Source organism: Podarcis vaucheri, assembly GCF_965113315.1.
Source record: "Podarcis vaucheri genome assembly, chromosome: 14".
NCBI lineage: Eukaryota > Metazoa > Chordata > Lepidosauria > Squamata > Lacertidae > Podarcis > Podarcis vaucheri.
Window position 1 is genome coordinate 31930589 of NC_138752.1, and position 14869 is coordinate 31945457.

The 14869-nt window shown below is 47.8% G+C and overlaps 1 protein-coding gene across 2 annotated transcripts in view; it reads right to left on the minus strand.

The window, feature by feature from the left end:
* The window catches only part of NHERF2 (NHERF family PDZ scaffold protein 2), a 60680-nt gene extending 46071 nt beyond the window's left edge, over positions 1 to 14609 (minus strand). The window contains exons 1-2 of one of the 2 annotated variants that reach the window (XM_082199019.1): positions 14172 to 14609; positions 6280 to 6540 (exon numbers count right to left, since the gene is read on the minus strand). In XM_082199019.1, coding sequence (XP_082055145.1) covers positions 6280 to 6540; positions 14172 to 14474 — 564 coding nt within the window. In that variant the 5' untranslated portion in view covers positions 14475 to 14609. The remainder of the gene's footprint in view (positions 1 to 6279; positions 6541 to 14171) is intronic. The other variant, XM_082199018.1, reaches the window with a different exon arrangement.
* Positions 14610 to 14869: the final 260 nt, after the last annotated feature.

Here is a 14869-nt window from a genome sequence, read left to right on the forward strand (position 1 = left end):
GTGCTTGTTTTGTAAAAACAAGAGGTGAGGAGACTGAAGCCAGACATCATCTTCCCTGACCTGAAAGCCTTCTCCTCCAGCCTCAGATGTTTGAAGGTTCTGCTTGAGTGTTTCCCACTGGCTTCTGGTTGGCCACTGGGAGACCAGGATGTCAGGCAAGTTAGGTCCCCTCTGGCCTGATTCATCAGGCTCTTCTTATGGAATCAGAGTGCCAACTGCTCCAACACCATCATGAGTGCAAATCATCACAAATGCACACTGAGAAGTCTGAGAAACCTGCATCAATTGTTCCAAGTGCACAACTTTGCAATCTCAATTCTCTCTCTCTTTGGCCACCCATGGCATTGCAGGGGGCATTGCATTGTTGCATTGTTGATGACCCTCAGGTCCCTTCCATGGTTCTGAGTTGTCAGCACCTGACTACTGCTCAATTTGCCTCTTCCAGCCCCTCAGGGAGCTTCTAAAACACCTCCTGGCTCCCTTCAAACCCGTGGGAAAATCAGCTCTGCTCTTTTGGGGCCTTTGGGTTTTCCCCCAGAGCTCCTTTATCAGAAATCCCAATGAAGAGCCGCTCAGAGGTCTTAAATGACCCGCTAATCCCGCATTCGCCAACCCGTTAATGGAATTAAAAGGCCCTTCAGAGAACTTTAAAGCCACCACTTAAATCTGTGGCTTGCCTGAATGCTGCTCTGTTTGTCAGGCAAACGCTTAAACAGTCAGATGTAAAAGATTAAGCTGGGGATCTGCAGAATAAGGAGTACACGAGAGCTTACGCAGTCGCCTGGGTCCTGCCAACATATTCCTAATTAGTTTACAGCTATTTAATACTCTTACAAGCCAGTGAGTTTGAAAGTTTCTGGCTTATTAATTAATTCCCCGAATAAAGGAAGTTTACATTTTTTAAAAAAACAACAACACTCTTTCTTATTTGGCTAGAGAGAGATTGAGAATTTGAGACCGCCCAGTCCTTTCCAGACCCATTCACCAGGCAGGAACCCAGGGAAGAAAAAAGAGGCAACTGCTCCTCATTTATTCCCCACAACAACCCTGCGAGGTAATGACGGGCCTAAGGGACCCAGGGAGCTTCATAGCCAAGTGGGATTCGAACCCTGGTCTCCTGGGTCCTAGAATAATATTCTAACCACTGTACTGCACTGGCTCTCACTATCTCATTTGAGTTAGATCAGGGATAAGGGAGTGCCCCTTTGGATAATGAGGTTTTTGTTCCCTATTGCACGCTCAAGATCACTTGATATGTCTCCGTTTTGCATGTGTTCGTTCATAAGTCTCCTACTTCCTGTTTCTGCATCAATCTACAAATTGATATTTTTTCAACCCACGTGAAGCACTGTCTCTGAAGAACTTTTTGTATTTCACAAACTATGCATCTTTGTACCCATTTTATCTGCGTAAAACATACACTGAGGCAGGTTTTGAGCCAAAACCTCTTATATGCAATGCCAGCATGATGTAGTGGTCAGAACATCGGACTAGGACCTGGGAAACCAGGGTTCAAATCCCCCACTCTGTCATGAAGCTCACCGGGTGATCTCAGTCCCTCGCTCTCAGCCTAACCTCCCTCACAGGGTTTTTGTGAGGGTGAGATGGGGAGGAAAAGAGTCATGTACTCCTCAAAGGAAGGGTGGGATATAAATGCAACAAATACACAATAAATAAACAAAAATCCTGGGCAATGGAAGAAGAGGGTCAAGATGTTGGGGTACTACTTCCATCTCTTTAGAGCCAGCATGAGGACTAACAAGATGATTTTACAGTATTGTTCTTTTGCACCCAGCGGCCTGATCCTGGCCATGGAAACATCACACTGCCAAGTCTTGCACTGAGACATTGGTGCACAATTCCTCAGCAGCAGCCACCCTTTCTGCTGGGAATCTGAAGCTCCTTTGGTCCAGAGACCCACGGCGCTCGCTTGAGTCCCTGGGAACAAACGTGGGGCCCAGCCTAGCCCATCCTGATGCTAATCTTGCCCCCACCTCCCAACCGTTTCCACTTGCTTTGTGTTTCACTAAAAATACAGCTGCAGAGGAAATTTCTGTTGCGGGGTGGATACCTTCCTTCTTGGGAGGGGCTTCCTGCCAACACCCCGACTCAAAAACAACCAGGCGGTTCAAGTTCCTGACCAGAACTCTAATGGGAGGCGGGAGAAGGAGAGGAGGATGCTCTGAGGTCATGCGTATGGCACTGAGCGCACACTTTGATCCCATGCCCGCCCCGGACCCTCCCTCCGTTGCGGGCTTGCGCTTTCTGCAAGAACGCTGGCAGATCCACACCGCAGATTTCAAGCATGTTCAGCGCGCATCTATAGCACTTCCTCCCAAGGGATAATGGGAACTGTAGTTTAAGGGTGCTGGGAACTGTAGCACGGTGAAGGGAAAACTACAGAGAGAAATGATAACAATAATAAGAATGGTGGTGACAGGCAGGGAGAAGGAAAAGCCAAGGGGGTCAAGGTGCCAAGAAGAACATTAACATGTTTTATATTACAGGGGTGGGGAACCTACGGCCCTCCAAGCTTCTTATCTGGCCCTCGGAACTCTCCCGAAGCCACGCCCCTGCTCCATCCCCTCCTGGAGGATTACTGCCTGTCTGGGACACGTCCTTGAATTCTGATGATGTCTCCTGCTTGCCTGGAGGATGGAAAGCGCAGCGGATGTAGAAACTAGCCTACTGTACAAAGATAAAATTGACACTCATTCCTTTGCCCACTTTTGCCTCTAGCCCTCCCCACTGTGGGCATGTGGCCCCTGGAAGGTTGCCCACAGGAAATTGCGGCCCTCGGGCTGAGAAAACTATCCCCACTGCTGTTCTAGAGTCCAACCCCCTGCAGTGCAGGAATATGCAGCTGTCCTATACAAGAATCAAACCTGCAACCTTGGCATTATCAGCACCAAGTTCTAACCAACTGAGCTACCTACCTGGGACAGTAACATGTCTCATTGGTTCTAGCGACAGTTTAAACTGGACTGTGTCAGCAATGTGGCAGGCCCTCAAACAGCCATGAATCTTCCTTGTCCTCTCAGAAAAGCACGCCGTTGAGGCCTAAAACATGCCACTGTGCAATCTTCCCTCGCAATCGGAGCTTCTCTGGTAAAAGACATAAAACGAACCTTTCCTGGGCTGGATATGAATGTTTTGAGGTTTTAAAAGCCAGCCCTGTATAGAATCTGGAAAACGTTTGAGGAGGGTCTTCAGTTCCGTTGCAGAGGACCCTAAATCGGAGCCTCACCAGTTAAAAGTCTGCATGAGAGCAGCCAGGCTCTGCGCCAAAGGCCACAATCCTGCAAGACGTCAGAAATGGATTTTAATTTTAATTTTTTTTTAAAAAAAGAGCAGGTCTATAGTCTTCAGTATAAACCTGAAAGCACAGATACATTTATGTGCTGAACTCTGAGAAGCTAACTGAGGGGGACATATGGATGAAGAAAAGTTACAGCAGACAGAAAATGTTAGTCACTGCCCGTCACCCCAATAATGCAGAATAAGAGGAGGGTGGGACAAAAATGTAAATATACTTATCTGCCTCATTTTGGCAGGTTGCATAACTGAGATTTCCATGGGGCATATAATTTAATTTATTCCCTTTTAAAAAAAATCATACAGTGATACCTTGGTTTACGAACTTAATCCATTCCGGAAGTCCGTTCTTAAACCAAAGAGTGCTTTCCCATAGCAGCGGAGGACTCAATTTACAAATGGAACACACTCAACAGGAAGCGGAACATGTTCTGCTTCCAAGGCAAAGTTCACAAACCAAAACACCTACTTCCGGGTTTGAAGCATTCTTAATCCAAGCTGTTCATAAACTAAGCTGTTCTTAAACCAAGGTACCACTGTAGTGGGGTACACACTGCCATGAGTTCAACTTTACTCAGGAGAGGGGCTGGTGCTTCCCTTCCCCTTAGCGATCCATTCGCAAAATGCGAGAGCGATTTCCACCCACTCCCCTGGAAAACATCACAAGTGGCTAATTAGTGCTGGGAAGGCTGCAGATCCTGCCCCAGGGTCTCTCTAATAAGGTGTTTCGCAGCAGCTGTAATTTAAGCTTTATAAACCTGACCTGATGGTGACCCTCTCTGTTCGCTGTTGCTTTTTCTCTTTTTCAAAATCCTGCGCAGAGCAAGAGCGGAAGTGTATTTGTAAAGGAGTCAAGGGAACATGACGGCATTCTCAGGAGCTGAGCTACATGCCCTTGCCTGAGGTTATCAGGGCTCCTGGCCTGGGGCTCGTTACAATGCAAAGACACCTATAAAATCAGTAGGGTTCTCGACCGGTTTAAGACGTACCTGGTGCAAGACTGTCTGCCCTTGCCTGGGAGCAAGCCCCGTTAAAATATTTATTCATGTGCTCATTTCAAATAATAATCTGCCCATCACCCAAAGGTCCCAGGGCAGAAATGCACACATTTCAGAATCAAATTTAACTATAATATGAAAAGCAGCATTTTTTAAAAAAACAACTGGATTCAAAATACAAATTAAAACACAGCAGCAACCAAAACCTCAATACACCTCTCTCTTGCACACAAACCCAAAGGCCTATGCAAAGGCCAGGCATATATGGATAGGATTATTCTGTAAATTTAACTGTATTTCAAAGAAGAGCTCACAAATCACTAGTCCACATTGAGGCTGTTTTTTTTAAAAAAAACAAGGCTGCCTGTCTAAACACCACTATGAAAAACCATTTCCAATACAGGAAATTTAAATGAAGAGAGGAAATTTTTTGTCAAGTTTCTCAGCTAGGTAGCAATTCTGACTTGTTTTATTATTGTTGTCATTTATTTCTCCAATTTAATTACATTTGCATAGAACCAAGGTGAGTGATGTCTGATGCAGAAGAAGTTTTGCAAGTCTGGGTAGGAGGAGGGGGAACAATACTTCAAACAAATGTTGGGGCTTCAGTTATCCATGTAGTTCCTTCTGCCCACACCCAAACAAATACCCTTTACTCTATCGAGAGCCAATCCAAAACTGTCTGCAAACTTTTGCAAACCTGCTTAGCTTCCCTTCAACCAACTCCAACCAACTGAGCTATCCAGGTTCACAATTATTCAGGACACAGAATCTGGGTTTCGTGGTCGCAGAATTCCCGTTTTGCCTGCCTGTTTTGCTACAAACCACCAAATGGGCACACCTTCCATCTCGCATGCCATGAGGTCGGAATTAATGGAGTTAATATCTTAACCCCCCTTTTCAGCCTAGAGAATCTGCTGATGGCATGACCCCAGGCGCCTGTAAATAGAGCCCTAAAGACACATCTTGACCTCATTTGCCACAGAGTAACTAAGGACCACTTCATTCCCCTAACCCTTCCCCTTCCGCTAATGCCAGATTATCCCTCCCACCACCACACCCCTCCCTGGTGCAGGAAAGCCCAACTAAAAACCTCCCTCTGCTGTGTATTCATCACAGTCCTGACACTCACTCCCAATGTCCAGTCAAAATGCTGCTGGGTGCCCCTAGCCACCCACCCACCCGGCCAGCCTTTTTGCATTCCTTCAAAGCAAGTCCATCTGCCACCTCCAGCCGAAGAGAAACACAATCAGGCATTTTTAGTGGCTGGGCAAGGGATGGGAGAATCTGACTATTTCAGCCTCTTTCAGCAGCTCATTTCCACAACCTTAACATCTACACATTTCCATATAAGTTTGGCTAGTCCTCATGAAAATCCGTCATGCATTTCAGTGCTGATCTCTCCCGATATCCACATCATTGTATGCAATTTTGCCCAAAGTACACATTTTTTTGCAATACAATTCCCCCAATACAATGCATTTTTGCATCTTATTTTCACCAAGAGGGGCATTTCTATGCATGCAAGTATACTCATAACTTGGCCGGAAAACTGCTTTGCAAAATCCAGAATTTCAAAGGCCGTCTGCTCTCTGTTTCGCATGTTGTTTCAGAAATTGCAAATTTGGTAGCTTCCTCTTTAAATGCAAACTCAGTCAGGCATGCTGCGCATGCCTTCAAAGTGTGCTCTCATACCACTCTATAACATTCATGGGAACTGTCGTTTGCAATGGGTGCTGGGAACTGCAGCTCTGTGAAGCCAGCGTGTTTGACAAACTACAGCTCCCAGGATGCTTTGAGGGGAGCCATAACTTAAAGTGATGCAAGTGTGCTTTAAGCGGAGAAATATAAATCACACTTGCGCATGGCTGCCACCATCCTGGAAAGTCCAGAGCAACCCAGAAACCTCTGGCTGCTCAGAGTTAGACCCACACGACCCTCCGAATGCGCCCGAAATTGGCCTTACCTTCTTCCCACTCTCCGAGCTCAAGCTCTGCTTGTGCCTCTTGAGGTTTCGGTTGCTGAGGTCCAGCTGGGGCTTCCAGGCCTCGCCATTGTTGTCGCTTGCAGTCGGCTTGACCGGCGACACCTCGGGGTTTGCCACGATGCCCGTGCGGGCCATCTCCTCGGTGCAAGTGAGCTGCAGGCTCCGCAGGTACTCGTCAGTCTCTTTGTCCACCACCAGCAAGCGAGTCTCTGCTTCCACAGCCTTGATGCGCTGCACCACCTGGAGAAGAATGGGCAGGAAAGGAAGAAAACAGATATGAGCAGGGACTCCCAGGGGCGGAAACCAAGCAATTACGGCTACAGAATTTCTGCCGAGAGCAAACCGTATGCCTGGTGCGTTGTGCTTATTTATTTGCTGCGTTTATATCCCAGCTTTTTCCTCCAAGGAGCTCAAGGTGGCATTTGTGGTTCTCCAGCGAATCCTCACAACAACCCTTTGAGGCAGGTTGAGCTAATCTAGCCTATTAACCAGGCTTCCTCAACCTCGGCCCTCCAGATGTTTTTGGCCGATAACTCCCACGGTCCCTAGCTAGCAGGACCAGTGGTCAGGGATGATGGGAATTGTAGACTCGAAACATCTGGAGGGCTGAGGTTGAAGAAGCCTGCTATTAACCAATGGTTATCTTTAACCAATGGATTGAAGGCACGGCAGCACTCGCAACATAGATGCAGGGTTTGTTTGGCTAAATATGCTGATAAAGAAACTTTTTATAAAACTTTTTATAAAAGTATGGAAATGGTTTATTGAATATTTACAGATAAACTGTAAACAGATAAAAACACTGGCAGAATTATTGTAACAACCTGCAGTTACATAAGAGTATATATTTAAAGAAGATACCATATTTTTTCATGTATAAGACTAGGTTTTTTCCCCTTAAAAAAATGTCAAAAATTAGGGGACATGGATAGTGCCAAGGGTGGACTGTGTATTTTTGAGTACCCAAAAGTAGGGGGCATCTTATACATGGAGATGTCTTATAAACGGAAAAATACAGTAAATAAATGAGTAAGTTATGTTAATTTGGATATGCAAAAGGTATTAAAAATAAATTTAAAGAACTGCAGAAAGAGGGGGAAGGCAGTCAAATTTTAAAATGTCAAAATGATTGGAAAATCAATGAAATGTATATATCTGAAAAGTATAGTTATTTTTTAAAAAATAGATAAATATACTGATATTTGGAACAAGTTTATACAAAACATAGTATATTAATAGGCATATATGTATTAAGCATAGATAAGAATCATATATCTGTTACCATATATTGTATTATGTTTCTTCTCTTTCTCCCCCCACCCTTTATTTTGTACAACTGAAAAGCTTTAAAATATTAATTAATTTTAAAAGAAAAAGAAAAAAAGGCTAGGAGGCTGTGACCAGCCCAAGGTCACCCAGCAAGCCCCATGGCCAAATGGGGATTTGAACCTTGGTCACTCCCGGGTCCTGGTCTTACACTCTAACCACTACACCACACTGGCACCATAGTGGAGCAGAGCTGTGATGCATTCACTTTCTGGATTTCAGGACAGAGTGTAGGGAGCAGGGTGGAAAAAAGTGGAGGGGCATGGGACAGACTTGCAAACTCGAGGATTTGGTGGGGTGGTGCAAGGATTGGAGAACTTTCAGCTAACAGAAAAGTATGACTGCAAGACCTACCTAAGATTAATCCACTAAATATTTAGTTGATTCACTAGAAAGAACCAAACTGGTGGACAAGGCAAGTTAAAGGTATGTCTACTGGTTCTTTGAGGTTACTTTGGTTCTGGTGCGTCACTGTAACACCTTCAAGACAAGACAACCAGCTGTGACATCTCTAGCTTCCACGGGCTGGGGATGATGTTGGCAGATGCGACCTTATCCAAATTCTGTGCTTGCCCAGTGCAGTTATATAAGTTTCCCTCCCCCCCCCAAGCTATCAAAAACAGTGCGCAGACGGACATGCCACGGACCCATAACTCAAGCTGTAACGCTTTATATCTGTCCTTGACTCAATTTTACTTTGCAACTTTTCCAACCAGCTCTCAGGATCCTCTACGCAAGGATTTGGCAGGAAACTTCAGAGTGTATTCAACTGAGGCTGGGGGAGGGGGACAATTTTAGCAAAATCCACAGACAGTCCAGGGTGGTATTTTGGAACAGGATTCTGTAATCTGAGAGGTGCATACCTTCATCTGAGGTACCTCAGGTACCTGCTTTTGACCTTCCTGGAGACATCTGTTTGGCTACAATGGGATGATGCTACACTGGACAGGCCTAACGTCCGGTCCAGCTGATGTTCTTAATTACAGCTAACTGGAACTTCCATGTTCAGAGGAAGTCTACCTGAGTATGCCAGATGCTGAGGCAAACGACCATAGAAGCAGGCTGCTGCCTACATTCTCTGCTTATCTGTTTCCTGAGACCACCTTGCAAGCCTCTGTAGGAAGCAGGATGCTGGGCTAAGTGGGGACTTGCTTGACCTAGCGGGGCTCACAATCTCATGCTACCTTACAGAGATGGTCTTATACTAAGGAAAGATGGAGCAGCATGTTTGGACACTGTTAATGGCAGTAAATTGGGCTACCTTTGGTACAGGGGAAACCTGTTAGCCAGGTGGCTCAGGAATTTGAAGAAACCAAAAACAAACAAACAGTGCAGTTGTTAAATCAGTGATTGTTGTTAAACCACAGATCAATCATTTTTATTGTTTATGCAGAGAATTATGCAGAAATTATGGTTTAAATATTCCGGCTGTTTGCCATAATAAACATTGATTGATTGATTGATTGATTGATTGATCGATCGATTCAGTGATTGAAATTGGTACACTTTTGAAAAGATCAGTCCTCTGGATACAAAGTGGCATCCAATGGTACCCAAAAATAGCTAAAACCCTGCTCCTTGATCTCAGGGGCGAACATGCAAAATCTGCTCACTGTATCTTAAGAATGTTTCCAAATGCATAAAAGAACAGATGGACAAACAGCTTTCCAAAATTCATAGCAGATGGCACAGTGTTAAAATCTATGGAAGTTAAGCAAATATTAGAGAGAACAGCCTTCCCCAACCTGGTGCCCTCAATGACTGCATGAAACTGGGGGTGACGTGAGTTGCTGTAGCCCAAAACATCTGGGGGGCACTAGGCTGGGGAAGGCGGAAACTGGGGAAAGGCTGTGCAGGATTACCTCTTGCAAGCATGTACCTGCCCACGTGCTAAGAGATCATCCCAGGAGGCCCCTTAGGCAATTAGTAACCAGAGAGAGAGGGTCCATTTCCCCTATGCTGCTCTGCTCATTGAATGCTTTTCCCAGCTGTGCAAAAGCATGACAGGCAGACCAGCAGAGACTGCCAGGGGCCCTGCCTGCATGGTCAAGAGGTGCGATGGCAGCCCGTGCCAGCCATTTGCTCTTGCATTTGCCCACATGCAGCTTCTCAGAGAGGACACTGTCCAGTCACCAAGGTACCAAATGACAAACGATGCTGAGGACCTAAGTGCCTCTTCATTCATCTACCCTGAACACAAGGTTACGCAGCCAGTCTCTGTGGATGACAGAATGCCCACGGTGTGAAATTTACAGAGTGCAGCCCATCTTAAAATGAACTAACTAAACTGAGCCAGGGAGCTGGAAAATCCTTCCTGCCTGCAATCTCCAGAGTCAATGAGCCAGGCACTGCCAATCATACGCTTGCTGGAAGAGCAATGATGCGAGTGCCAGCCAGGCCTTCTGCTCCCTTTCAGAGCCACTTTGCATCAGCCACCTGGTGACACATACCATTTATGGCCCCAGAGAAGTAGGGGGTAGGAATGACCTATTCGCCTCTTCTTCCAGTTTGCAAAAGTTCCGTTGCTTGTTCGCCTAAGGACACCTCTTGCTTACTGCAGCCGACCCAGGCGAGCAGTTACTTGCAAGCCTGCGTTCATCTACCAATATGAAAATTTCCACAGAGGCATTCATGCTTTATGCTTTGTGCAACTAATTCACCTGAGCTAGAGGGTTAGAGAAGAACGTTGCCAATCCAGCTCAACTCCTACATGCACAAACGACAGGAAACCCCCGTGGCTTGAAAACAAAACAAAACAAATCCTAAAACCTGATTTCCGACGCAGATTCCAGCCTGCTCATTCCTTCCCATTAAGACGGCCTCCGAGCTCAACCGCAGAGCAAGTAAATGTTTCAATTGTGCAGCAATTGCAATGAAGGATCAGAAGGAACGCAGAGCTATTCAAGGAGCTTTGCAAAAACACAAGCAATACACATAGCAGGCCAAGGGAAGTGAACAGAAGCCAGGACCACAGAGTAAGGCAGTAGCAGAGGTGGGTCAAAGACAAAGGCCTCCACACTCCTGGAAGCAACTGGGCTTTGGCGGGAGTAAGTTCCTCAGCAAAGCAAGGGAAGCTGGTCATTTTTGTGATGCAAGAGAGCAGCTGATCACCTCTCAGATCCTCTTTGGGGCTTGATTTGATTGCTTGTTTCTTTGTATACCACCCTATACCCTTGGATCTCAGGGCAGTTCACAACATAAGATCACAATACAGAAATCAGAAAATACATAACAATAGCCCCCCCCCCCCAAAAAAGACAACCCAATAACCTTCTCTTCCACAACACATTTTAAAAGGGCATAAATACAAGTTCTAATTACCGGTGTTTTGGTATCTACACTCAGAGCAAGGCATAGCTACTCTCTCCAGCTCAAACAGAAAGACTCTCCTACAAACATTCCCATTCACCCCATCACTGCCACTGTCACCTCTGATCTCTGCCTGTCCACTGACTTCTCACTTCTACAGCTTCAGACGTGGTTGCCTGACCATATTGTCTTGCCTGACGCTGTTGCTGTCCAATAGCAACAGGGAGCATCCCTCGGTACCAAGGAAAATGTACAAGGTAAGCCACACCACAATCATTTCATAGAAATCACTTAGAAAGTGCCTGCACATTTTACTCCATAACTTTCTTTCTAGGAGGGCTGGAGACTTACTTTTTTAAATAGATAAGAAAGGAAAGAAAGCTCAGAATCTGGGGCACCTGCCCAGAGGCACCCATGGGTGCCATGGCGCATGTGGGTGCTAGGTTGGCGACCCCTATTGTACAACATGGTGGCTCATCTGCTGGGGGCCACCTGTGCTAAAGTGATCTATCCTGTTTGCATTTTTGTGATGACCTATGTTTTCCAGCAAATAAGTCTGACCAACTGAATGCAGGTATTTCATACAGTGCGAAGTTACCACTTCTTGAATCCTGAACCAAGTGGATCTAGATAATCCCAAGAGTTGGTGCCCAGGTCAGCTGAATGTTGATCCAATGCTGACTGTTGGAAGATTCAGGACAGTTTCAAAAAAGTACTTCTCTGCACAGTTAGCATTGTTAAACTGTGGAATTTGCTCCCAGAAGATACAATGGCGGCCATAAACTTGGATGGCTTCGAAAGAGGACTGGACAAATTCATAGCAGGCTCTTCTTAGGTTATTCTGTCAGAAACTAATTTCACTTGAGAGCCAGGCTTGGCAAGGAAGGTGAGGACACAGCCAACACCCTACTGTCCTGCTGCAACACCTCATTTCCACAGACACTGCTCATCTACATCCAACTTGTGCTCTCCCTGGCTTGGTAACCGAGAGGCAAAATGGCGCCAAACAGGGAGCGGGGCAGATTTTGCCCAGAGACCGCCAGGTGCCAACCCCAAAACTAACATTTTGAGATTCTCTCTCTACTCACTCACGCTGTGCTAAGCGTCACCAACCTGGTGCTTGCAGATGTTGCTGGACTACAACAGATTAAGTCAGACAACATCTGGAAGCCGCCAAGCTGGTGCCGGCTGCTCTCTACACCATTCACAATTCACCACAGTACTTAGCTGCCTTTCTGTCTAAGCCAAAAAAAGTCCTACAGGATAAAATCTCTGTTTATAAGAGCAAATACTTAGCCTAAAAACCTCAGTTGCTATCACTGCTCTTTTTCTATACTCGCCCTAGCTTCACGATATGCATTCCAAGAAGGAGTGACCATGACTGCATGTGAAATTTTCATTTTATTTCCTTTTTCTCTTTATTTTATGTTCCTTTGTTTTCTTATTTTTGCTTCCGTTCCTTTTTAGATTAGATTTCAAAAGCATTTCTTTTATTCTGGAGTATTATAAAAAGATACTTTGTACTGGGTATGAACTTTTGCATATCTTTGGACAAGCATCAACAAAAATTGTTATTGGAACAAAATTGCAAACGAAATTGCCTGCCCAGCTTAATTCTTTTGGATCACCACGATGATCCAGAGCTCAAGCCTCAGGCATTCACTAGAGCACCAATCTCAAGAGACACAGAGTGGTCCTGGGGGGGGTATATTTGTCAAAAGGGACACTGTGGCACCCAGCTTGGCAGATCCAAAACATCCATCCAGCGAACAAGTCGTGGCAACCAAATAGATAGAGTGAGTGTCAGGCACCCGTACGAAGGGTCACTTAAAGCCTCTTCTGAGTAGGGTTGGGAAAGCCTCCCTTCCAGAAAACTTGAAGAGCCACTGCCAGTAAGTGTAGGCAATACTGAGCTAAAGGTGTGACTCATTATAAGGCAGCTTCCCACATTCTCAGATCTTTGGGGAAGGGCTGCAGGTCAGTGCTGTCCACACTGACTGCCAGAGGCTCTCCAGGGTTGCAGACAGGGACATGCCCAACCTAACCTGGAAATGCCATTGTTGAGGATTGTACCCCAGGACCTTCTGCATGCAAAGCAGGTACTCTGCCACTGAGCTATCCCACTTGATCAATAGTCTGACTTGGCGTGAGCTTCCTACATTCCAACATTACGTTCCAACATTACCTAAGGTGTTGGGCTTGCACGCCTGAAAACATTTGCAGCCGCAAGAACCTTACAGGCTTCCAGGAACCTGTATCTGCTGCAGCACCTACACAAGTACACATAACTAAGAATTCCTTAGGAGGTCCACAACCATGTCCACTTTGCATGCATAAGGTTCCAGGTTCAATCCCCAGCATCTCCGGGTAGGGCTGGGAGAGAACCCTCCTTGAAAGCCTGGAGAGCTGCTGCCAATCATTACAGACAACACTATGCTAGACGGACCCAATGGACTGACTCAGTACAAGGCAGCTTCCTAACTGAAAACCCTGAGAGCCAGGGCAGGAAAGGGGCACTGAAGGTGGGTCCCTCCTTCGCACATATCTACCAGCAAGAGCAAGCAAGCTGGTTTGGAAGCCCTTATCAGGCAGTCCCAGAGCAGCAGGAGGATGGGAACAGTCCTTTTGGCTCCTATCTTGGTGGCCTGCCTTCACCTCTGCTCCCCCAAAAGGGCATTTCCCCTCAATCTGGCACTCCAAGTCCACCCCAGCCCCATCCAGAAGTCAGCAGGTTGGATCAGGCTAAGAGTCCCTAGCCCACAGCTTTGGACACCTCTAAGGTCTCCGAAGGTGCCAGCCAGCTCCCGCTCTTTGCCCCCAGGGGGCTGTCATCATTTAGAGGTAGACTGCGTGGCCTCAGGAGGTTCCATCAGGCCACCACATAGGCGGTTGCCAGCATCGATCGATTCCGTTGATTGACATCCTGCTTTTAATTAATTGATGCCTTGCTTTTAACTAATTGACACCTCTTCTCCCAAACGCTGTTGTTAAACTAAAACAGATGCCAGTCTAGGAGTCAGAAGTGCCTTGCCAGGTCGTGGCAAGGAAGGTCCACCCAAGCCTCCGTGGGGAAGCCCCACCTGAGCCCTCTGGTGTCGCAGGTGCTCAGCAACGGTAGACTGCGCCTGAGCCTGGAGGCTCACCGTCACCCCTACCAGCACCGGCAGACTGCGGCTGAGCCTTGGGGCTTCCTGACGACCCCCACCCCACCCCGAGCGCCCACCGTCTCCCCGGACCTGGTGGTGCGTCTCCTTCTCGACGTTGAGCCCGTTGACTTCGACGACGCGGTCCCCGGCGCGCAGCCCCGCCGCCTCGGCCGGCGAATCGGGCTCCACTTTGCGGATGAACTGGCCGCTCTTGCCCTTCTCGCCGTGCAGATGGAAGCCGTAGCCGTTGTCGCCCTTCAGCATGTGGCAGAGGCGCGGCTGCAGAGGTGGCGGCGGCGGCGGCTGGCGAGCGCGGCTCCCGGGGGGGCCTCCCGCCCCGGCTGCGGCCGCCGACGCCGCCCCGGCCGCCTCGGCGTCCTGCTCCTTGGCCATGGCCGGCCGGCCAGCCCGCAGCCTATGCAGCAGCAACCGCGGCAGCAGCGCCCGAGCCGCCTCCTCCTGCGCCCCAGGCGCTTCCGACGGTCGGAGAGCGGCGAGGGGGCGGCCCTTAGGGGGGCGTCGCCGCCGCTGGGCCGCCCCGAGGGACCATCCCGACCCTCCCGCCTGCGCCCGCGACGACGACGACGACCAGGCGCCCGGCCCTGGAAGCTGCGGCGGCGGCGCACCGATGGGCCAGCTAGCGAGCGGACGGCGCCCCCCTGAGCGCTCGCAGGCCGAAGGCGCAGCTGCGCCCTCCCGCCTCCTCCAGGCTGCAACCCGGAACCTTCCAGAGATGGGGAGGGAGGGGGTCCCCCCTTCTTCTTCCTCCTGCAGTAACCTCTCTCTTC